Here is a 26,442-nt window from a genome sequence, read left to right as displayed (position 1 = left end):
CAAAGCGATATTTACAAGGAATTAAATAATAAATTACATTAATTATTAAAATAGCCCGCGCAAAGAATGAATGAATGAGTGTTGCCATTGTTATGAATAAGTGAGAAGTGTTGCCGACAAATTTAATCTTAATTTAGATTGCCCAACTCTATCTCTCTTTCTCGTACTTATTTTAAAGATGGCCAAACTAAATTATAATTAAATTTTGTACGCCAAAATCTACACATGTATATCATGGGTGCAAATAATTAATATTATAATTTTTATATTACACCGACAAGAGCATGGCTCTTAAATTGATGATGATGAACACAAAGGTCTGTGTAATTTTGTACATAAATTTAAAGAACCTGTCTATGTAAAAACAACTTGAAATTATTCTTGATACAGAAATTCAACTAAACAGACAAACTTTTTAAAGTGGGCAACATTTTCGATTTCCATTCGGTCAAAAAGTGTAATATAATACAGCCGCTTAAAATTGCAATATTTTTGATCTGCAATATAAACTATAGCGGTGGTATTATAGCTTGTAAGGAACTAAATTTAAAACCCATTCATTCATTTACTTTTTCACACTGTGTCAAGCAAATGTCAGTTTGACATTCAGCTCAGCATTCGAAATTTCTTTTGATGTGAAAGGACGTTTGTTGTGTGCTCTTTGTTCGATATTCGATAGTTTAGTGAATTAGTGTTTATTTAGTTTAATTGTTATTTTAAATTATATTGTATGAATAGAACTGTAAGTTTTTCTTGTGTTTTGTGTGGACGAAAGCTGTGTTTTCTTGTGCCTTAATTTTTTTTGTGCCGATCAGCTGACGGCTCGCTGTTTCAGCCAATTTCCGGTTTCTCGGTAAGTTAAAATAAATACACTTTCCGTATAAGTTATTGGAAATATTCCTTTCCACTATAGCTTGAAATAATGTGAAATATAGTATATTATTTATATTATGGTACATGCGTTTTCACGTCAATTCCTGATGCCAATGGAATAATATAAAAAGATTTTATTTCGATATTTTGTTAAATGTAAACAAATTATACCTAAATCACATCTGGCACCTACCTACCTACATAACATTTACTTGCGCCCATAATCCTCATTGTCCTCATTGGTACCTAGGCAATACACAAGCACGATTCGTCAGAAGAAAGTAGGATACATATAAATGTAGAAACCTACGTATAAATCAAGAACATCAAAGCTCAAGTCTAATAGGATTATACTATGAAAGAAAAGTAGGCTGGGGTTTGTTTTCTGAAAACGAAATAATATACAGATCAACGGGGAATCTTTTCATGGTGAAAAATCGGATACACACCTATTCATTTTGTGAGAAAGCTTTTAGTTTTTGATATAATCACTCTTATTTTCTGTTATTTTTCATACTATTACAGTTACAGTATAGGTAACCTAAAATTTCGCAGCTTGATATTGCTAATGTTGTTGTTACTAGGATAGGCAAAGCTACTAAACTATTCAGCCTAAATGGGTTAGGTTAGTATGGTGATCACCACCCACGACTCGAGGGAACGTGCCGCGGCAGCGGCAGACAAAGTGCCGAACCGAATCGCTTTGCATAAACACACTATTAGATAAAATACATTACCGACATACCTATAAGCCAATTGTTTTTAAAAAGAGGCTGTATGACTGCTTTCCATTGTCTTCCTGTATGAGAAAATTATAAATATTACCGCCTTCGTAAAAAACATGTAAAAAATGATAAAATCACCTAGACTTTTATTAAAACGAGATTTTTTTTAGTAAACTTTGTAACTACTCCTGCAAACAGATAACTCTACGATAGCTCTACGAAACCAGTCTAGTAGAGCTTTCGTAGAGTTATCTGTTTGCAGGAGTAGTGTAAAAAAGAGCTGGGTTGAAACGGCGACAGCGGTTCTCATACAAAATGCGTGTTACGGCTTTTTTTTTGGCTCTTGGCTCCAGACTTGCCCGAAGACGAGGCCTAAGACGGAGCTCGCTCGCCCAGAAGGTGCCTGTTCACTCTGGCCTTGAAAGCACCCGGGTTATATGCATTCGGAAATACAGAAGACGGCAAAGAATTCCACTCCCTAACAGTGTTTTGTGCGAATAGTTGGGATATCCACTAAATAGGGATGGAATCCGGCCTTACGTCTGGAAGTCCAAAGATAAAAGGGGAATGGAATGAGCTCGGCGTTTCCATCCTTTTTGTTCTATTCCGTGTTTCTTTAGGCGCCCCATACACCTACAATAATATTGTACAATCCTTTAATTGTGCAATAATATTGAATAACCCCTTTGATTCCAAACATTCAATAAATTCTCTCAATAAAATTGACAAACCAGTCTAAACAATATTTAAAAATAATACCGTGACTGACCGATCGCGATCGCTCGGAAAACTAAAATGAAAAATATTGCGCAATGTTAAGCCTACACAGTGCAAGAAAAAAATATTGGCCAATAAAAATTAAGCTCGCTCAATATTTTGTTCAATCATTGTGCAATGTTTCAATACTATCCCTAAACATTCAATAATATTGTGTATGCAGATATATTGTGCAATATTATTGTAGGTGTATGGGGCGCCTTACGTTGGCAAATGCGTTACGCATGCCACGCCAGGGATGCACCTGCGAAGACACTGCGAAGGCCCGGGACCTTCGTTGTGGACGGTGTTACCCCGACCACCGTCCAATATATCGTTCTTATCGCTGCTGCGTTTGTGTGTGGGTGCTTGTCTATCAACAGACAGACAGAGTTAGGTTTCGCTATTTTTAGATAAATGTAGATAGTATTGATTAGTCATTGCACTAGTTAACGGCCTCCGTAGTCAAGTGGTTGAGCGTCGGACTCACGATCCGGAGGTCCAGAGTTCGATTTTTTTTTTTTGGGAATTTTTGGCCTGGTTACAAAAAGACCTTTAGGAGTTCTAATCCCTGTTGTGACCATATATACTGTATTTATTCTGTGCTAGATAGTAAATAGTATAGTTATTAAATAAAACTCTGTGCTCCTGTGGCATATTGGCTTGCTTCCCAATCGGGGAGTGTCAGGTCGAACCGCGCTACCGGACATGTACCAATGAGTTATTAATCTATCTTAAGTTGCAGTTTTCGGCTCATCACCTATCACGTTGATCTAACACAGAACTCTGAGGTGGGGGGTATTTAGTACATTTTGCGATGGATATACATCTGACTACCCCAATAGGCTACTTTCCAACTAGTCAAATCGGTTACTCTTTACTAAACGTCAAAACACGAAATTACTATGGAATTTGTATGAAAAAGCACACTGTGACGTCATAGAAAAACGTGATAATATGTCGCATTTATTATTACATTTTTCTTTATTAAAATTCGTAAATAAGTTAAATAGAAAAAAGAAAATGTTTTTCGTCAAATTTAGATCCGTTTTTATTTCATCATCATCATCACCAGCCTATTAACGTCCCCACTGCTGGGGCACGGGCCTTCCCTATAGATGGATAGGGAGATCGGGCCTTAAACCACCACGCGGGCCCAGTGCGGATTGGTGGTTATTAACGACTGCTAATGCAGCCGGGACCAACGGATTAACGTGCCTTCCGAAGCATGGAGGAGCTCGAGATGAAAACTTTTTTTTTTGTGGTCACCCATCCTATGACCGGCCTTTGCGAAAGTTGCTTTACTTCAACAATCGCAGACCGAGCGCGTTTACCGCTGCGCCACCGAGCTCCTCAAGCTCCGTTTTTATTTAGTAATCAGAATTTCATAATTTATCTTTGACCTAGGAAACTACCCAATTGCGATATAGTCGTGAACTTATGTGAAAATAACTTCAAAGCTAAGCGAAGCAAGAACCAAGGCATCACTAGTTGACTGATATTTTATCAACTACCGTTTTTTATTCGAATGATTTGCATATTACGTAATAATTTACATAAGTGACTGACCGTTTTCAACCTTGCGAAGTCGTTCTATTGATAAGTTTTCGTTTGATTAAAATTCATAAATTTAATAAAGACAGATCTAACATAAACATAAACCCACCGGGGTAAGCAGAGACTATAGAATTCCATTTGCTCGAATCCTGACACACTTCTCTTGCTTCCTCCACATTCATCAATCGCTTCATACACGCACGCCGGTTCAGAGTAGATCGTATGTCATATGTAGGTAACTATGTTACCTACTGAATAAAGACATTTTTGAATTTGAATCCGCTCAGACGACGCCCTGAGCCGAGGTTCGCGCCCACCTGGGCACGCTCAGTAGGGCTAACATTCTCAATGTGATAAAGTTTTATCACGGTCATTTTATCGATTCTGACGACATAATTATGTCGTTTTGTCGATAGGTGCTAATATGTGAACCGAAATAAGTCATGTCGTTCTGTCAAAATACGAACAAAATCACGTGGCGCGCATGTTAGGGAAATAAAAAACTTATCGATTTCGACAAAATTTAGAATAGAATAGAAATAGTTATAAAAGGGCGCCACACACAAAAAAAAATAGACAACAACATCATACATTGTTTTTAGTTATGTGTTTTAATTATAACAACATATTGGCCCCGATTCCTGCAGACACCGCCTAACTTTATTTTAAGTTATATCCGTTATTTTCATATCCGTCGAAAAGGAAAGGGACGGATGATTCACAGCTCTTAATTTTAGGAAAAATGAGTAAATGAATGAATAACCCAGGCGAATCAAAATGTACGTCGCTGGTATGCAATCCGTTTGACGTGCTGTCTACTTAACTGTGTCAGGTTATTGACGGATGTAAAATTTTTAGACGGTTGGTTTAGATTTGTGCTTAAAATTGACGTGTGTTCCATAAATTTTATGCTTGTCGATTACCCGTCCCTTTCTTATTCGGCGGATAAGAAAATGACAGATATAACTTAAAATAAAATTAGATGGTATTTACAGGAATTAGCACCCATATCAAATTTCCACTAAAACAATTACATAAAAGCAAGACGGATGTTTGCCGAAATGATCATAAGGTGGTGGTGGACGTCCTGAGATAAAAGGGCCTCACTCAGCTCAAGTCGCGGCGTGAACCACGACGCTGGTGTTATGTGGACCCTGTTGGGTGACGCACGAACTTCGTCTTCCATAAACATAATGCTGGGGTGATGATGGGAATCAAATCCGGGACCACTAGTTGGTCAAGATGACCTTGATGTTTTTTTTTAAAGAACGTCTAGGGCACTGTTCCGAGGTTTTTCTTGCAGCTTCTTTTCCCCGGCTATACAGGTTGTGAGAAGCTGCAGTAGTTTTAGGCGGATGAGACGTTCGTTATGTAAAAATTGACGATTCAAAGTGTAACTATGTTACCTACTGCATAAAGATATTTTTGAATTTGAATTTGAGCTTGATTGAGGTTGATTTTTTCTGTGAACCTTCTACGAACTGACCCGAGGTCTAAAATAACTCGATTTGTATCGCATTACGTCATTTTAATCGTAGAGGAAACTTGTGAAGGTAAAAAGATGTTGAGGAAAATAAGTAATTTTAATAAAGGACTTTCCAGGTCACGTTCCATCAAAAAAAAATAGCGATGTATACTTTTAGCGTGATAATTACGTCAGGCATGTTGTCTTAAATTTTGTACGATACCCCTCAGCGCTCCCCATTTGTCCGGCCAAGTAGTTAACGCCAAATGCGACAAATATACAATAAGTCTGAGTCTGAGCAGCTCGGTGGCGCAGCGGTTAACGCGCTCGGTCTGCGATTGTTGAAGTTAAGCAACTTTCGCAAAGGCCGGTCATAGGATGGGTGACCACAAAAAAAAGTTTTCATCTCGAGCTCCTCCGTGCTTCGGAAGGCACGTTAAGCCGTTGGTCCCGGCTGCATTAGCAGTCGTTAATAACCATCAATCCGCACTGGGCCCGCGTGGTGGTTTAAGGCCCGATCTCCCTATCCACCCATAGGGAAGGCCCGTGCCCCAGCAGTGGGGACGTTAATGGGCTGATGATGATGAGGTAACTATCACGTTAAAGCAACATGTACAACGTCATCAATATTGTTTTTGGTGAAGGTAGCCTGGAAAGTCCCTAAGTATACGAAAGCTAATTTGATACAAACTTGACTGTTACTTTCTTTTGTTAAAGTGAAAGGACTCAAACAGGTCACCGCGTAAGATGTTTCTTAAGCAACACATTTGTTCTAAATTTGTTCTAAAGACTCCGCTCTCCCATAAAAGCAAATTGTACACAAATTAGCCAAATAAGATATAACTTAAATATCAAACGTGATATTGTGATGTTTTCTAGTTAAGCGGACGCCTAAATAAAATATTTATTTTTCAAAATTGCCTTACAAACTTAGCGTATTTTGAACGTCAAAAAATTAAATTACATATATTATGTAACTAGCTGTAACACTACTACCACATTGGAATCTATAACGCTGAGGGAATGACGTGGCCAGAAAACCTCCCAGCACAGGGCCCTAGTCCTACTGTTTCATGTTTTCGTTTCATTTTTTTTTTAAATCCATTTTGTATTACACAAATTATAGACTTAAATACAGTGGTATTCCACTTACAATCAGTGGAAGGAAAGTGAAAAATAAAAAGTTTATGTGACTTTATCACAGAAACAGTGTTTTATGAGCTCCCTGACAGAAGCAGGCCTGTCCACATACGCAGCCGATCACGAGTTGACGCGAAAGCCAGCCATCGCTCCCTTCGCACATTTTTGAGGGAAAGGTGCGACCCGACTTCTGGACGCCACCGCGTACACGAACATTTCGAGGCGAGCATGCACCACTTATATAAAGAAGCTCAAAATCCTCTGCCTGGATAAAAAAAAACCTTAACTGTCACTATACAGCGACGATACAGTGTATGTTTGAGGAAACCGAATGTTGTTGTAACATCGTCTGTGTTGTGTCGGCTTGTTATTACAACAAGAATTCCACATAGTGTTGAAAAAACTGTCGGATAACCAACGAGCAGAATTGTCTTTGAAGACACTTGCAGGGTTTCTGTTCTGGTTTGAGATGTGGTGTTGGCAAAGGATGGAGGGTATAAGCTGGACTGAAATGGTGTCAAATGAAAAAGTGCTGGAAAGAGTTGAAGAAAAGAGAACCATATTGGAGGCTATAGAGAACCGGAGAGGAAATATGATTGGCTACTTGATACGACACGATTCGTTTATAACAAACATCATAGAAGGAAAAATTGAAGGGAAGAGAGGAAGGGGTAGACCTAGGAGAACATTTATGAAACAAATAAAAGAGAACCTCACTTTACACAGACACTACATTGACGTTATCGTACACGCGCATCTGTGTGTGTGACGTTTGACGCCATACGATTGAAGACTAAAGTAAGACCGAGGGGGTGAGGTAAACCTAGCTCAGCCGCTGGTGGGGAGCGGAGAGTTGCCGTTCTATACGTAGTATTCCTTATTTTATGTTATTGGGCTAGAGGTACATACATCCATCGCAAGATGAACTGAGTATGCAAACCAACATATTGTGTAATACCCATGAAACAGCCGGGTATGAACCCTTGACCTTTTAACCGAGTGGCGAGCGTACAAACATCTCATCACAACATTCCAATGTGAGGTTATTAGCTCTAATACGAACCAATTTGTTACAATAAGCATTAAATGAGCCAGTCTTAAAAGACTAAGGGATTGTGTCCATGCAGACATAAACATATTATTGCCCCGGGCATATCATAAATCAGCCTCCGTGGTCCAGTGGTTGAGCGTTGGGCTCACGATCCGGAGGTCCCGGGGTCGAATCCCGGTAGGGACATATCACAAAAATCACTTTGTGATCCCTAGTTTAGTTAGGACATTACAGGCTGATCACCTGATTGTCCGAAAGTAAGATGATCCGTGCTTCGCAAAGCACGTTAAGCCGTTGGTCCCGCTTACTACTTACTGATGTAAGTAAGTAGTCGTTACATGAGGCATGTCAGGGGCTTTTGGCGGCTCGATAATAGCCCTGACACCAGGGTTGATCAGGTTGGTAATTAACCTAACAACCCACATAATAGAAGAAGAACCTACTCCTCGCCAGCTATGTTTCAGTCCCATGTAATAGGGGCGAGCCTATTGCCATTATCATCATCAGCCCATTAACGTCCCCACTCCTGGGGCACGGGCCTTCCCTATGGATGGATAGGGAGATCGGGCCTTAACCATCACGCGGGCCCAGTGCGGATTGATGGTTATTAACGACTGCTAATGCAGCCGGGACCAACGGCTTAACGTGCCTTCCGTAGCACGGAGAAGCTCGAGATGAAAACTTTATTTTTTTGTGGTCACCCATCCTATGACCGGCCTTTGCGAAAGTTGCTTAACTTCAACAATCGCAGACCGAGTGCGTTTACCGCTGCGCCACCGAGCTCCTCATTCCCTATTGCCATTAACCGGGTACAAATCCTGGAAACCAAACATGAATTCAATCTCACAAAGTCGAGTTCAGTAATTTTATGACAATTCGATGTAAGTCACGAACTTTCTCCGAATTGCGCTACCACGGCTCAAGCCGGGTGAAGGTCCTCAGCGCCCCCCATTTGTCCGGCCAAGTGTACAATGAGTCACGTCAAAAAATATGTGAAGTGGATAAGCTAGCGTTTATAATGTGTGATACTTATCTTTGTTCAAAGAGTAGTGTTTAAAGAAACTGTCTCTTTGTACCCAACGACCTTTCTTTGTAAGGGGGACAACGACTTCGTAAACTAATTGGCAGAACGCCAAATAAGTCCAAGGTTTAATGCCGAGAACTGAAACATTATTGTTTGCAAACTTAAACTCACGGGAAACTAATTTATGATAGCAGATCATCTCCTTAGTATTATTATCCCGTTGTTCACAGTTCGCTTACCTAACCTGAAGATTTGACAGGTCCGGTTTTTTACAGAAGCGACTGCCTGTCTGACCTTCCAACCTGCGAAGGGAAAACCAGCCCACTACAGGTTAGGTCACATACCTCCGAAAATCCATTTCTTGGGTATGTGGGTTTCCTCACGATGCACTTGAGCACGTGATAAGCATTTATGATCCAAACGTGAATTCGAAAACAAATTCGACAATTATTGGTTTAGGCCTGTGCTGCATTTGAACCTGCGACCGCTAAGTGAGAGGCAAGCGTTCTACCAACTGGGCTACCACGCACATTATAACAACTTCGCGCTGTCATATGCTCTGGCTACCAGCACGAAGCCGGGGCGGGTCACTACTAGTATAAGATGTTTCATCATCACTAATTTAAGAGCCACGCTCTTGTCGGTGTAGCGTTCTCCATGCTACTTTTTTAGGGAAAAGTTAGGCAGTGGTTTCCCTCTTGCCTTCCGCCCCGTAGTACTCTGTCTGACGCAAGTGGGATGGCGCCCAGAGTAGTATACAGGTGTTAGTGACACCGTAACGAATACTAAGGAGGATAATTCAGACCATGATTCTGAGTTGATATCAAGTGGAATTTCCTGTCGGAAAATTCATGATTTTTTTTGTGTTTTATAAAATTACTAGCTTTTGCCCGCGACTTCGTCCGCGTGGCGTGTTATAAAAGAGAGATCTTTGTGTGTGTGGGAGTGCATATCTAACTTATGCAGTTTAGATTATTTCATACAAATGTTTCTTCCCGCTAACTCCCGTTTCCGTGGGAATTTTGCAATATCATGTTGCAACTAAGCTTTAAGTTAACTAAGGTACCTGCATGTTAAATTTCAAGCGTCTAACTTAAACGGTTGAGATTTTTCATACAAAAGGATTTTCCCGCTAATTCCCGTTCCCGTGGGAATTCCGGGAATTCCTTTCTTAGTGCACTTCTACGGTACCTAAGCTACGTCTCTTTCAAATTTCAAGTGCCTACGTTTAGCCGTTTAGACTGTGCGTTGATATGTCAGTCAGTCAGTTTCTCCTTTTATATATTTAGATTTTCACTTCCATACTTTTGCGACTGAAAATTCCACTTGATATCAACTCATCATCTTCACCTCAAAGTTTTCGTTACGATGTCACTAACACCCTGTATTTCAAAGCCATACTAGGACTCTTGTCTTCCGCATCAAGATATACAAGATATTTTATTAACCTTCTTAGATAGAACAGTTAAGTAAACTGAATTATTTACTTCAGTATTTCACAAGAAGCAGACACTTTGCGCAAGATATATTACTGAAGTCTTTTATTCAATATTTGTTGACTACTTACGCGCTCAGAATTGATATTTTCATTCAACGCTTTTATCTTACTGTGACAACATCCGTATCTTATATTAGTATGTAAATTTTACTATAATAGGGTTGCAATTTTCATATAATTTTTCACGAAAAAATAATATGAAATTTCGCCACCAAAGTTGAAATTTTGATATTCACCCAAGTACAACTTACCAATAAATAACATACATTTATAAATAAATCATCGTCACTAATTTAAGAGCCACGCTCTTGTCGGTGTAACATTCCCCATGCTATTTTTTTTACATGAGTCATGTTAGGGGCCTTTGGCGGCTCAATGTTAAAATGGCCACATCGAAGCAATTCATCTAAGAAAGCAATATTGCAATTTGCATTTGCGCATATAAAAGTAAGTGCGCAATGCAAACAAATTTCAAATAGCAATATTGCTTTCTTAGATGAATTGCTTCGATGTGGCCATTTTAACCCCCCTGTATCTTATATTTAATACTAGTTACGCCATAATATGTTATTTGTGATTCAGAACACTACTGTAATGTTTGCATATTGACGTGTTTGCATGATAAAAATAAAGATTAAGGGCGTGAAATGGTAGTGGTGACGTTTATTTGAATGTAAACTAACTCATGTGTGTAAGTAGTACTCAATTAAAACATAATAGAAAGAAAGAAAGAAACATTTATTATTTAGGACACCACAGACACGGATTACAATATATACAGGGTGTTAGTGACGTCGTAACGAAAACTTTGAGGGATGATTGCGACCATGATTCTGAGATGATATGAAGTGGAATTTTCCGTCGCAAAAGTATGGAACAGCAATTAATAAAAAGAAAAACAAAAATTTTCATGAATTTTCCGACTGAAAATTCCACTTGATATCAACTCAGAATCATGGTCTGAATCATCACCCTCAGTATTCGTTACGGTGTCACTAACACCCATACCTACTTGTATGGGTACAGTATGTACTTGTGCGGGGTGTAACCGTGTAAGTGACATCGTAACGAATACTGAGGGGGATGAAACAGCTGATTTTTCTGAGTTAATATCAAGTGGAATTTTTCATCGCAAAAGTATATAATTGAAAATAATTTTAAAAAACTAAAAAAAATCATGAATTTTGCGACGGAAAATTCCACTTGATTTTAACTCAGAATCATGGTCTGAATCAACCCAAGAACAGAAGGTGCAGGTCGTGTCGTATCGGGAGGTGAAGGTTTTGGCGGGAAGAAGAGAGGAATGGCGATTACTCCACCGACAAGAGCTCAGCTTTTAAATAGATGTATATATATATATATATCACGCACACGTGAAATATTTTCTATATAGAACATGGAGAACGAACACAGAAACTTATACCTAAATTAAATGTGACGTCATGTCGGCTTACCCATGTGTAGTGGATGGTGTCCCGTATAAAAGGTCCTCACCCAGCTTATGCCGCGGCGTGAGCCGCGACGCTGGTATTCTGTGAGACCTGAACGGGTTCTTACCGGGTTTATATCAGTTACTTGAGACTCCCGATATTTCGACACTGTTGCAAGTGCCATGATCACGGGATGACAGATGAGATTGGAGTGGAGTAGGTAGATCCATAATTTTCAGACATATCTGTCTACCCGTAGTACATAAACAAGCGGCAAAGAAAGAGGGTATGCGAGAAAATCTGCTATTAATCCAACAGAGGATAAGAGGATTAGAAGAAGAGAAAAGACTTATTAACCTACTTGACACAAGCTAGTGATGGTCAACCGTAACCATCAACTCAACTATAAAATGTTCAAGGTAAATAGTTACTTAACGTTTTGTGGTTTGTAGAACAATGCATCATACGAAACAATACGATATAAATAAGTACTTATCTACACATCGTTGTGTTAATAATGGCCCCGATTCCTGCAGACACCTCCCAATTTTATTTCAAGTTATATCCGTCTTTTTCATATCCGCCGAAAAGGAAAGGGACAGATGATTGTCAACAAGTTAATTTTAAAACGAATGAATTAGTAACCCGGGCGAATAAAATAGTCATCTCGCTGGTATGCAATCCGTTTGACGTGCTGACTACTTAACTTTGTCGGGTTATTGGCCAATGTAAAATTTTTAGACGGTTGTTTTGGATTTATGCTTAAAATTGACGTGTGTTCCATAAATTTTATGCCTGTCGATTAGCCGTCCCTTTCTTTTTCTGCAACAGGGATTTGAGCATGATCTTGAGGGCCGTCTCAGCTTTAGATTCTTCTTCTATCGTGTGGGTTGTGAGGTGGAGTACCAACCTCATCAACCCTGGTGTCAGGGTTACTATTGAGCCGCCAAACGCCCCTGACATGGCTCATGTAACGACTACTTACTTACATCAGTAAGTAGTAACCGGGACCAACGGCTTAACGTGCGCTCCGAAGCACGGATCATCTTACTTTCGGACAATCAGGTGATCAGCCTGTAATGTCCTAACCAAACTAGAGATCACAAAGTATTTTTTGTGTTATGTCCCTGCCGGGATTCGAACCCGGAACCTCCGGATCTTGAGCCTGACGCTCAACCACTGGACCACGGAGGCAGTAACGTTAAAGCTGTACAATGCCATCTATATTGTTTTTGGTGAACGTAACCTGAAAAGTCCGTCTTTGGCTTGACATGACCGTGAACTCGCGAAATCTGGGTCATGGCGTCTAATGGACCTGTTCACAATTAAAATGTGAAGCGAAATAAACCTCCATGAAAGGGCAAGAGCCAAGCTTTTACGCAATGCCTTATCTCGACTATACAGGGTGTTACATACATACATAAACTCACGCCCGTATTCCCCAAAGGGGTGGGCAGAACTACAAATAATGAAGTAACTATTTGCAGCCACTTTTGATACATAGTCCTAAGGTGGATAATGATAAAACGTATGATGATAGGGGATCAGCCTAACGGTCTTACAGATGATCCATCATGTTCGACAGGACGCTGTCCCTTTGTCGCCTTTTACGACATGCACGGGAAGATAGGCAGCTGGACGCATTCTATGTTTTTTCTTTACTCCCAGTCCAGCAGAGGAGTAACGATAACTTTGACGTATAATTCAGATAATGATTCCGAGTTGATATCAAGTAGAATTTACCCCAAAAGTATGGAACTGAAAAAAATAAAAAAAACACTAAAATCATGAAGAACTTTGGTAAGTATTTGGTACGATGTCACTAACACCCTGTATATATGGTCAACCATCAATCATTGATTAGTTATCTGTAACGGTATTACTCTATTGCAGTTTAAAAGGTCGTGTTACTGTTTTTTAATTGAACGGATTGGATTTATTGACGAGAATTTTATAAAATGCTAATCTTAAATAAAATAGACATGTTGGCAATTTCAAAAAAGGAACGACACATCACTTTTTTAAAAAATGCGTTTTGGCGTCAGTCTCGTCTAGGATTTCGAAGAAAACAAAAACGAGTGGGGACGGAATTTTTCGTGAGAAGCGTAAACTGAAAAAAATAGTTGCTGTATTGGACTTTATTAATATTACTTATTATAAGCGTGGCCAATTATTGGTCAGCAAAAATTTAGCTTCGATCGCCATCGACCCGCAAAGAAGAAGATAAATCGTAGTAATAATATTTGGTATTCGCTGTAATAGTGTTATTTATTGTAATACTAACTAGAAAAAACTGGGTATGTTACTAATATTTACGTTTTATTGTAGAGTTTGTTAACAGAAGCCAGTTTAACTTGATCAAAAATCAATCTCATTATACTTTTCGACTTATTTTCGAATTTTATTTGTGAATGAAGCAACAATGAGTACGACGTTTGACCGCTTTTAATGATGACGTCACAGGACAATTTTTCCATACAAACTCCAACGTGAACTTTTGTTTTGACGTTTCGTAAAAAGTATCTTATTTGACTAGGTTGGAACGGGACGCTTTTTGGCGGGAACAGGAACGGGACGGTTGCTTTGTTCATTGAATAATCTAAATAATCAATACGAAGTGGTGTTTTGTGGTTAATGATCACATTAAGTTAGTCGGAAAACATTCGCGATAGTGTTATTATCTCGGAATATTCAATAACAAAGTGTACCTATCTATTTTCGCTTCGTGCCAACAAGCCGCTTTATAACTCGAAAAGTTTATGGGGACTTTTGAGTTAATTAGTTTGGGGTTCGGAGTAGGAGTCTACTCCGAGAGTGGGGGCTTAGGTTTCATCATTCATCGTCATCACCTTTCATCATTTCATTAATCATCATCAAGAAAAAAAATACATAAGACATGGCTGTATGGGCATAGTTCCCTTTGCCTTGCCCTTCGGGGAAAACCAAAACAAAAAAGAAAAATTTACTAGGTTGTCAGGTAGCCTAATAGCTATAGACCTTATGTTATGGGATTCTGAGTTTAGTTCGTAAAGGTCAACATAATAGTTCATTGATTTTCTTACATACTTGTTAAACGCAATGCGACAAATATTTTTTCAACACTTTCTCGCTTTTAGTTACATAAAGCACCTTATTTTTTATTTTTTTTGTTTTGGTTTTCCTCGAAGGGCACTATGGAACTATGCCCATACAGCCATAGCACCTTGTTAAAACACCCGTACAGTAATTTAAAATTACCTCACTAGTGTGTTTTACTCGTAATTACAGTTTTTTTTTAATTCCACCATAGAGTTCTTACTGCCAGATAATAAGTTACGAAAACAGTAATATATTTCTGTGAATAAGTAAACTGCCTTAATGTACTTCATCATCATTTCCCTAGCCAATGCTAAAAAAAAAAAAAACAATACAGTGACAGACAGATTTGACAGGTCCGTTTTTTTTTCAGAATCGACTGCCTGTCTGACCTTCCAACCCGCGAAGGGTTGGAAGCTTTCAACTCAACTCGCTTCCAACTTACGATGTTTTCCTTCACCGCTGAGCACGTGATAACCATTTATGATCCAAACATGAATTCGAAAACAAATTCGACAATCATTGGTTTAGGCCTGTGCTGGATTCGAACCTGCGACCTTAAAGTGAGAGGCAAGCGTTCTACCAACTGGGCTACCACGGCTCCACGGTGTATTATTCAATACATCTAATATAACTAAATACCTATAGTTCAACCATGACTAAATCCTCTTAGCTTTTTTTTAAATTATTAGCCTATTCGGGCAGGCAAAGGGAGCTTAGCCCATACAGTATTCCTTTTTGCTTCCGATCGTCAACTATCTTCTTTCTTGTTTTCTTCTTAAAAATGTCCGCCATTATGTTTCTTTTTAAAGGACTGGACCATAGAGTTTTGGCCAAAGGAATATTTATTTCCTTCGGCGACATGTACATATTTTTAGGCTTATTAATATATTGAGATTGAAATAGAAAAGTAATTAAATTATAGTTATCGCATCAATCAACATCTATGATTGGTTTACCTTAGTTAATTATAAACGTCTAGAATTCAAGGCTATACATAATTAAACTAAGTTTAAAACTAGGTTTAAAAGCGGAAAGTTAAATAGAAAGGCAGTAGGTTAAAAGTTGACAGGTTCGATCCCAAGGTTGTCAAGTTTGAACGAGGAAATATATAGGCTGGCAACCTGTTACCATTGATGCATCCATAAGATTTATTATGTTAGGACTTTAATATGGAGAGTAACGTTGGGATCCCGGGAGGTCCCGGGCTTAACGTGCCCTCCTAAGCACGGAATCATCTTACTTTTTCAGACAATCAGGTGATTCAAGCTTGCAAAGTCCAGTATAGTGGAGCAGCGAGGTGGAGTACGCTCTATACCCGCTCTATATAACAGTGGTTTCCCTCTTGTCTCGTTTTGTTGAGTGATCTAAAATCATTTCGTAGAAATGCCAATGTCATATTATCTCACCGAGATACGATACGATAACATACAATTGACTAAGGCCCTCCGATCTATACATTAATTTCGTAATTGGAGATCGAATTACTCTGGACGTCCTTAATATCAAAACCATGTCAATGACAGGTCCATCATAATGAGAGATAGTGTACAATATATCCCTGTTATTGCACTTGTCATGAACATTATTAATTTACGCTCTTGTCTGTGTAGCATTCTCCATGCTACTTTTTTAGAGAAAAATAGAGCGGTAGCGGTAGCGGCAGTGGTTTCCGTCTTGCGTTCCGCCCCGCAGTACTCTTTTCTGACGCGAGATGGCGCCCACAGTAGTCTATTTCAAAGCCGTGCCAGGACTCCTGTCACAGTTACTGCTGCCCTCTGTCAGGTTCCAGGTTACAGTCCCTGTGGACTCGCCTCTTCCGTCCTGCATTGCCGTTTCGAAGACTCCCATCTCCGCTATATACATATCCTAGCTGTTGTTCGTACCCGCGATTTCGTTCGCTTGAAACCTTCTATCGTGTGAGTTGTGAGGTGGAAACCAACCTCATCAACCCTAGTGTCAGGGTTACTATTGAGGCGCCAAAAGCCTGACATGGCTCATGTTACTACGTACTTACAACAGTAACTATTAACGAGGACCACACGCGATTCAAGCCTGAAATGTCCTTACCAAACAAAGGACAGTCTCACAAAGTATACATACATAAATTCACACCTATTTCCCACCGGTGTAAGCAAAGACTAAGGAATTCAATTTGCTTCGATCCTGACGCACTTCTCTTGCTTCCTCCACTTTCATCAATCGTTTCATACACGCACGCTAGTTCAGAGTAGATCGTACTGAACCTTTTCTAAGGACATTATTTCTAAGGTCAATATACGTCCTTCTAGGTCTTCCTTTGCCAGTCCTACCACCTTCGCTTTATATACTGCTTTTGTAATCCTATTATCCTTCGTCCTCTCTAAGTGTCCAAACCAACTTAACATTTCTTTCTCAATGTTAGTCACTATCTAGACACGCGGTAGCGTGTCAAGCCAAGTTCACGTAACAGCACTGGCGAGCGGCACCGTGTGTAATATTACACGAACCTTTTCGAGACACTTTTGTTCCCTTCATAATACAAAAACTATTTCACATAAACGCGTCAAATTGACGCGTCGCGTATATAAAAAGTAGCCAAGTTGGACCTTAGGCTACAATATATTATCTGTGACGTATGTTGCTTGGTTACAGATCAAAACTGCTGTTTTTGAGTGTCATACATAAATTTTCTCTCTTCGAATTAAATGTTGTTTTACGTTGCACAAACGCATTTTCATCTGCCATATTTCTGTGGCGACCGTGACAGGACTCGAACCTGCAATCAAAAATTATATTTTATGTTGTTATAAATAGGACTAATTAAAGCACATAATAACGGGTTCTTACCGCGTTTAAATGGGGATATGGATGACTGACTGACAGTCATACCGTGATCATGGCACTTGCAACAGTGTCGAAATATCGGGAGTCTCATATCCCCATTTAAACGCGGTAAGAACCCGTTATTATGTGCTTTAATTATGATAATAACCGCGTAAACTTAAAACAATGTATAAATAGGACTGACCATTGAACTTGGCAACCATTTAGATCTCACTTCTTTTTGTCGTTGAAGTCAATAACCAAGGCATAGTATTGAACTTGGCTCTCATTTCACATTTATGTTTTTGATGGGATATCGTCCTTTACCCCACATCTATCTCTTACCACACTGTTTCTCACAAAGTAAAAAGAAAAAATAATCTCAATACAAATGGTAATAGTAGGTATGTGCATTGTTTCCAAGGTAACGGGAAAATGTATACTGGCCTAAATGATTATTTAAAGATATGCTTACGTAAATGTGGTCTTTTGCAAGTCGTGATTTGCCAGTTTATAGAAACTCATATGACAATGATAAGATTTGGAGTATTACATAAGTGGGGACTTTTTGGCGGGAACGGAAACGGGACGGTTGCTTTCTTCATTGAATAATCTAAACAATTAATACGAAGTGGTGTTTTGTGGTTAATGATCGCATTAAGTTAGTCGGAAAACTTTCGCGATAGTGTTATTATATCGGAATATTTAATAAACAAAGTGTACCTATCTATTTTCGCTTCGTGCCAACAAGCCGTTTCTTAAATCAAAAGTTTATGCGAACTTTTGAGTTAATTTAAAAGTTTTGAGTTTTTTTAGTTATGGAATTCTATAGTCTCTGCTTTTTGGCACGTTTTTCTACGACGTCACAGTGTGCATTTTCATACAAATTCCATTGTAATTTTGTGTTTTGACGTTTAGTAAAAAGTAACTGATTTGACTAGTTGGAAACTAACATAGGTATTACGTTGACAGAATTCTCATTTTTACTATGTGCCGTCTAACCCGTAAGTGCGAGCGAGACCGAGTTCGTGCTGTCTCCCTTACACCTTATTACTTGTGACTGCCCACCCCGACCGCGATGTGGGGTATTTACATAAACAGCCTATATACGTCCCATTGCTGGGCACAGGCCTCCCCTCAATCAACCAGAAGGGATAATATGCATACTCCACCACGCTGCTCCAATGCGGGTTGGTGAAGGTGTTTTTACGGCTAGTAGCCGGGACCAACAGGTTAACGTGCCCTCCGAAGCACGGAATCATCTTACTTTTTCGGACAATCAGGTGATTCAAGCCTGAAAAGTCCTTACCAAACAAAGGACAGTCTCACAAAGTGTTTATTAGTCTGTTATTCTAACAATAACTAACCTTCATTGTTTGTTTCAGATTCAACTATGGCGAATATTTAATCATAACTTGAACGATACTTAAAAAATCAGTGATATAGTTATAGTGGTCAATCACAAAGTGCCAATTATATACAAAGTTAGTTATAAATAAACTATATCTAAGTATACAATGGATCCAGGTTATTTTGATACCGAGCGGAAGGAAAATCCGAAAGACAACGCTAATATATTCTCCAGAATTACATTTTGGTAAGTATTTTAAAGATTTATTTAAAGAAAGAAAGAAACGTTTATTATAAAGGGACACCACAGTAACAAATATAAAATAAATAACAAATATATAATATAAAACACGGAGTAACACATAACTTACAATCAAACACATAATAAAAAATAAAAAGACATCATACACGAGAAATACAAATAATTGAGTGTATGGACTGGTCAACGATGGTGGTGGTGTCCTTTATAAAAGGGCCTATTTATGTCTATATACCAAAGGTTGGTGGTAGGGCTGGCAGAGGAAGACCTAGAACAGTGGTTCCTAACCTTTTTAATGTCACTACTCCTGTGAACAGGTATGGAAATTGAGTTTACCCCTAATTTAAAATAATTAAAACCACACAAATTCGAACGAATATATTCCCCCCTTATTGGCCCCGATTCCTGCAGACACCGCCTAATTTTATTTTAAGTTATATCCGTCATTTTCATATCCGTCGAAAAGGAAAGGGACGGATGATTCACAGCTCTTAATTTTAGGAAGAATGAGTAAATGAATGAACAACCCGGGCGAATCAAAAGGTACGTCGCTGGTATGTAATCCGTTTGACGTGCTGTCTACTTAACTGTGTCGAGTTATTGAAGGATGTAAAATTTTTAGACGGTTGGTATAGATTTGTGCTTAAAATTGACGTGTGTTCCGTAAATTTTATGCTTGTCGATTACCCGTCCCTTTCCTTTTCGGCGGATAAGAAAATGACAGATATAACTTAAAATAAAATTAGATGGTATTTACAGGAATTAGCACCATTATGTAAGTAAGAAAATGCACGTTTAGGTAACTAGTAAAGTGATATATTAATCTCGGAGTTAACTAGTGTGAAGGTTGAATTTGCATTCGCAAGTTTGACAATACAGTGAAACTTGGTTAAGTGGGACCTGGATAAGTGAGAAACCTCCATAACTGGAACTCATGCTGAATTACCTCTGTTAGTGGGACGAGGTAAGCCTCTATATCTGGGATTCGTTCTTTCGATTTATCATCATAGTTACCTCTATAACTGAGACAGCGAGTAAATTTTTTATTCATAAACCTCTGTAACTGAGATAACATTGTTTGTTTACTCATTCTTATTCTACCCACAAATTCCACACGTAATTCCAAGTACGTAAGTACAAATTTTGAGCTTCAATTACCTTCATTTTTAGTTTCGCTTTACTATCATACAGATGTTTATTTGAAAAATGCCAAAACGAAAGCTACAATCGTTATCTGGGTAAATGGAATCGAGACAATGGGTAAGTGGAATACCTCTATAAGTGAAACGACATTGCATGTCCCTTGATGTCTCACTTAACCAGGTTTCACTGTATTACGTTCGGTTTCACTCAACGCGCATCTCATGTCATGCTCAACATTCAGACGGTTTCTGGCTTTTTTTTTAATGTAACAAGAGTTATAATACTATTTCGTGTTACCCCCCTAGAATCTCCGTTTTACCCCTAAGGGGGTAATTACCCCCAGGTTAGGAACCACTAATCTAGAAGGACGTACAATCAAAGAGCAAAAGTCCAGTCACTGAGCCCAGCGAATTATTTGTAAACAGTGGTGAAATTATGAACCATTAGTTCTCATAATTATAAAATTTATGTTTTTGTAGGTGTTTTTGGTATATTACAGAAACGACATGTAACCAGGAGGTCTTAAGTGCAACCAGTTAATATATTACTTTGCAAGAAACTGATTGGACTTTTGCAGCTCATCGTACATTGACCAAATCGGAGATGTCCTTAGAAAAGGTTCAGTACGATCTACTCTGAACCGGCGTGCGTGTTTGAAACGATTGATGGATGTGGAGGAACCAAGAGAAGTATGTCAGGATTGAAGGCAAAGGAATTCTATAGTCTCTGCTTACGCCGATGGGAAATAGGCGTGAGTTTATGTATGTATGTATATGTTGTAACTAGTAATCTGTGCTTCAAGCCGCGTGCTCACCGCGGTGCACGGAGAGGTTACCCACGTATATTCCACCGGGGTAAGCAGAGACTGGAATTGGAATGGAATTTCATTTGCTTCGATCCTGACACACTTCTCTCGCTTCCTCGACATTTATCAATCGCTTCATACACGCACGCCGGTTCAGAGTAGATCGTACTGAACCTTTTCTAAGGACATCTCCGATTTGGTCAATGTACGTCCTTCTGAGTCTTTCTCTGCCAGCCCTACCATCAATCTACGCTTTATATACCGCTTTCGTAATCCTATTATCTTATTTTGTATTATTATACAATTATTAACTACCATTTATGTTATCAGGTATACACGAACACTTTTCGCTAAAGGCAGAAAAGGACAGCTTAGCATATCAGACGTCTATAGGTAAGACTTATTAATTAATTCCATTAAAAATATATACATATATTGATTGTCGCGAGTCTCTTATAAACAATATGTGAGTAGTTGCGTGCCATCAATGCCTTGCCCAAATTATTTTGTTGCGTGCCATCAATGCTGTGCCCAAATTATGTTGTTGCGTGCCATCATTGCTGTGCCTACATTATTTTGTTGCGTGCCATCATAGCCGTACCCAAATTATTTTATTGCATGCCATCATAGCCGTGCTCAAATTATTTTGTTGCGTGCCGTCAATGCCGTGACCAAATTATTTTGTTGCATGCTATCATAACCGTGCCCAAATTATTTTGTCGCGTGCATTGACCTCGTAAATACAATATGTAATTTGTTGCGTGCCATCATTGCCGTGCCCAAATTATTTAGTCGCGTGCCATTGGTTAGCCATCCCCGGTACAGGCAATAAATTACATGAATCAGGAAACATAACCTCATATACTTTGATAACCTCAGCTTAATGGGAAAGTATTACATAAATACTCATAAATAATTATAAAATAAATATGTTTGTTAACCTACTGTTATAACTTGCGATAACTCGGCGCGTGTTGATAATTGACATCCATCACCTATTAAATGCGCAAGAGTTTTATTATTTATTAGTTTGTTAAAAAGTAACAATACTTATATACTTACATATTTTCTCACCTTATGGTTGTCTGGGAGTGATCGTTTTAAGCGATAAGGCCGCCATTTGCCATGTACATAGATAAGTCTCTTTTATAACCACTTTCTTCCTATTTTTTGGTGAAAAGAAATATAATTGAATTTGTTAGATGGATAATACGTTTAATAACGCAATCAAACGGCCTCAGTGGTCCAGTGGTTGACCGTTGGGCTCTCGATCCGGAGATCTCGGGTTCGATTCCCGGTGGGGACATATCACAAAAAACACTTAGTGGTCCCTAGTTTGGTTAAGACATTACAGGCTGATCACCTGATTGTTCGAAAGTAAGATGATCCGTGCTTCGGAAGGCACGTTAAGCTGTTGGTCCCGGTTACTACTTACTGATGTAAGTAAGTAGTCGTAACATTAGCCATGTCAGGGGCCTTTGGCGGTTCAATAGTAACCCTGATACTAGGGTTGAAGAGGTTGGTAATCCACCTCACAACCCACACGATGGAAGAAGTTGTCTATTTGTTATACGAAGTGTATATCGGCACATTTTTAATCATCATTGTTTGTACAGATGTTCGCCAGAAACGAAGGCGGCGCCGCGCGGCGATGTAATGGGACAAAAATGGAAGAAGCAGTTACAAAAACAAGGTAAATATTTGATTAGGAAATGCAATCCCAATCTTGCGAGATCACGTTTAATTCGGGATCAGTCCCGAAGCATAAATCAGAAATCAAAATAATTTATTCAACGTAATTATCATGGATAAACTTGTTGAAGGTCAATGTAACATTTTTGAATTTACGTCATTTCGCAAGGTGTTATGGCTGAGGAGAAGAAATGACAAGAAACTGCAACAGCAACACATCTTTTAAATCAATGAGGGTACATTACAAGTTATTTAATAACTAGAGGAACACATTCAATACCAGACATTTTTATCATTTAGGTAATCATTAATCTTATAATAAGCTTTTTTACATAAAGTAAGCTTCACGTGAGTATGACGAGATCCCATTCAAGATCGATGAGATGGGCTTTTTTTTTGACGTGACTTATTGTAGATTTGCTGCAGATGGCATTAACTACTTGGCCGGACAAATGGGGAGTATGAGATGGGCGAATCTCCTCGAGTTATACTTTTTGTTTTGATTATGCTAGTTTCCAAAGAAAACTTAAATTTTATTTAGTCAGTTTTAAAGAAGAACTAGATTTCGCGTGATTCGTCGTGTTTGTGTTCGAAACTGCCCCACCTACCATTTTGTATGGCGGCCATCTTGTGTTTCCGCCATTTTGATTCTTTTTCACCGGCGCGGCGATTTGATTTGACCAAGATTTAAATATATTGTGCGAAAAAAAATTGATCCAGGGATTTAGGTCTCCCTGATGCGGAGCAGTTTTCCAAGATCTGGAAGTTTTCCCATACTGACCGGGAGGTCCAGATCAAACCCCGCATACATTATTTTCACCCCCAGACGCTCCTGGGAGAACAAATTTGTCAGTCAGTCAGTACATGGGTTTGTAGCTATATTAGAGGTCGGAGACAACCCAAAATTTGCCGGCGGCGGCGCGCCTACTGAATGTTGATATTAAATTTAAAAAAAGTTTTTTTTTTTTCAGAAAAGGGCAAGAATCCGTCTCTTCTGAAGGCTATCATGAAAATTCATGGATTCAGTTTTTTCTTAGGCAACTTTATATTCGCGTTAGTGGATGCTAGTATACGGTAAGTACAAATTTAAAATAAGAATGGAAGATACGAAAGTGTGTCAGGATCGTAGTAAGTGTAATTCCGTGAACACTGCCTACCCCACCGGGAAGTAGGCGTGATCTTATGTTAGTAACAGCCTCCGTGGTCTAGTGCTTCGAGCGTTGGGCTCACGATCTCGAGGTCCGGGTTCGGTTCCCGATGGGGACATTGTCGAAATCACTTTGTGAGACTGTCCTTTGTTTGGTAAGGAATTTTCAGGCTTGAATCACCTGATTGTCCGAAAAAGTAACATGATTCCGTGCTTCGGAAAGCACGCTAAGCCGTTGGTCCCGAGATAGTAGCCCAAATAACTCCACCAACCCGCAGTGAAGCAGCGCGCTGCAGCGTGGTGGAGTATGCTCCATACCACCTCCGGTTGATTGAGGGGAGGCCTGTGCCCAGCAGTGGGACGTGTATAATCCCGACAGGAAATTCCACTTGATATCAACTCAGAATCATGGTCAAAATCACCCCCCTTAGTATTTGTTACGGTGTAACTAACACCCATACCTACTTGTATGGCTACCTGTACGTGCTTGTACGGGGTGTAAGTGACATCGTAACGAATACTGAGGGGGATGATTCAGCTCACTATTCTGAGTTAATATCAAGTGGAATTTTCCATCGCAAAAGTATAGAATTGAAAATATTTTAAAAAATCTAAAAAAAAAACAGTCATGGTCTGAATCATCCCCCTCAGTATTCGTTACGGTGACACTAACACCCTGTTTTATTTATTTTTCAGGTTATCAATACCAATGTGTCTAGAAGGGTTAATAAAATACTTTTCGCCGTCACATTCGGGTATAACATCGCAACAAGCTTATTTGTATGCTTTGGGCGTGGTTGGGTAAGTTGTATTCTTAATTTTTACACTTTATTGCACCAAAATAAAAAGAAATAATTACAAAAAGACTCTCAACTAAGTAAATGGCAAATGGCGGCCTTATCGCTTAAAGCGATTTCTTCCAGGCAACCGGGTTTGCGGGTACAAACTATAAGTACAACTTACCAATAAATACATGCAAATAAATATAAGGTTCTTTGCCTCGAAAGAAAAAATGGATCCTATTAGCGAGCGAAATCAAAGATGACTAACTCAGTATTAACGTATAATAAAGTGCTAGGGTTCTTACTGTTTATTTTATTATTTAATTATTATTAGAATATATAACTTAATAACAGACGGAATAAAGTCGTGAATCTGTGTCATGACTTTATTATTTTTAATTTGGAACTGGCATATTATTTCTTTTGTTTTATTTTGATTTCTTCTTTTTCGAACGGGAACGTTTTCCCGCCTTTTTATTAAAAAGGCGGTGACGGAACTTTTGTTCGGTTGCGGTAATCTGCTATGAAGAGTTGGAGAGTTTAACATTGTTTATGAAAATATAACATTATTCAAGAGAATTGCTGAATTGTTCGATTACGACGAGCCCCTCCCCACCTGAGAGCAGTAGTTTTATCACATTTGTCGCGACTTTATTCGGCTTATACTGCGACTCGGATTGACCGGGAGCACTTATTTTAGTGTATTTTGATCTAAAATAATAATTTTGGCGGGTTTTACTGTGAAAATTTAAATGTTTATACTATGATAACATGCATAATGTCATTACTTATTAGAAATATGATGTTCCATTCTTCCTTTTTCGCTTTGAGCTTCTATTTTTGCAAGTTTTTACCACGCACTTCCCCGTGTTGCCAGGTCGGCGCCTAATCGTGCACTGAGGTTAAAGTACTGTCGACGTCGCTATATTAACAGTAACTTTGCGTCCCACTTTTTGAGCGATGATGTTCAATCTACGGTAGTAGTAAATCTATGTATAAATCCTTTAAAAAAATGTATTTTATTTTTCAGGCTAATGGCATTGAACGCAACGATAATACACCCAATGTTGCTGTGGTTATTGACCATGAGTGTAAAAATACGAGTGGCGTGTTGCTCGCTCATATATAGAAAGGTAAATATTTTTTATTTCTATATACAGGGTGTTAGTGACGTCGTAACGAAAACTTTGAGGGATGATTCAGACCATGATTCTGAGTCGATATCAAGTGGAAAGTTTTCGTTACGATGTCACTAACACCCTTTATATATATATATATATATAGGGTGTTAGTGACATCGTAACGAAAACTTTGAGGGATGCGTCAGACCATGATTCTGAGTCGATATCAAGTGGATTTTTCCGTCGCAAAAATCATGTACTTTTTTTAGTTTTTTAAAATTATTTTCAATTCTATACATTTGCGATGGAAAATTCCACTTGATATTAACTCAGAATAATCAGCTGAAACATCCCTCTCAGTATTCGTTACGATGTCACTTACACCCCGTACAAGTACATACGGTAGCCATACAAGTAGGTATGGGTGTTAGTGACACCGTAACGAATATTGAGGGGGATGATTCAGACCATGATTCTGAGTTGATATTAAGTGGAATTTCCTGTCAAAAAATTCAAGAATTTTTTTGTGTCTTTTTTAATTATTTTCCTATCCATACTTTTGCGACGGAAAATTCCACTTGATATCAACTCAGAATCATGGTCTGAATCATCCCTCAAAGTTTTCGTTACGATGTCACTAACACCCTGTATATATATATCGTCGCTGGAAATTTCAATTGCTGTAAGGGACATTTGGTCAATTTTTTTATTGCATTATTCGATAGAGCTTGTTTTTCTCCATCG

The 26,442-nt window shown here is 38.8% G+C and overlaps 1 protein-coding gene across 1 annotated transcript in view; it reads left to right on the top strand.

The window, feature by feature from the left end:
- Nucleotides 1–618: 618 nt before the first annotated feature.
- LOC126379109 (probable multidrug resistance-associated protein lethal(2)03659) overlaps nt 619–26,442 on the top strand; it is a 62,320-nt gene continuing 36,496 nt past the window's right edge. The window contains exons 1-7 of the mRNA XM_050027714.1: nt 619–853; nt 18,785–18,996; nt 21,287–21,349; nt 22,573–22,649; nt 23,620–23,722; nt 24,492–24,596; nt 25,608–25,710. Of these exons, the coding sequence (XP_049883671.1) occupies nt 18,917–18,996; nt 21,287–21,349; nt 22,573–22,649; nt 23,620–23,722; nt 24,492–24,596; nt 25,608–25,710 (531 nt within the window). The 5' untranslated portion in view covers nt 619–853; nt 18,785–18,916. The remainder of the gene's footprint in view (nt 854–18,784; nt 18,997–21,286; nt 21,350–22,572; nt 22,650–23,619; nt 23,723–24,491; nt 24,597–25,607; nt 25,711–26,442) is intronic.

Source organism: Pectinophora gossypiella, chromosome 28 (assembly GCF_024362695.1).
Source record: "Pectinophora gossypiella chromosome 28, ilPecGoss1.1, whole genome shotgun sequence".
Classification (NCBI taxonomy): Eukaryota; Metazoa; Arthropoda; class Insecta; order Lepidoptera; family Gelechiidae; genus Pectinophora; species Pectinophora gossypiella.
The sequence above is the reverse complement of the archived record's forward strand: the minus strand, read 5'-3'. Positions and strand labels throughout refer to the sequence as shown.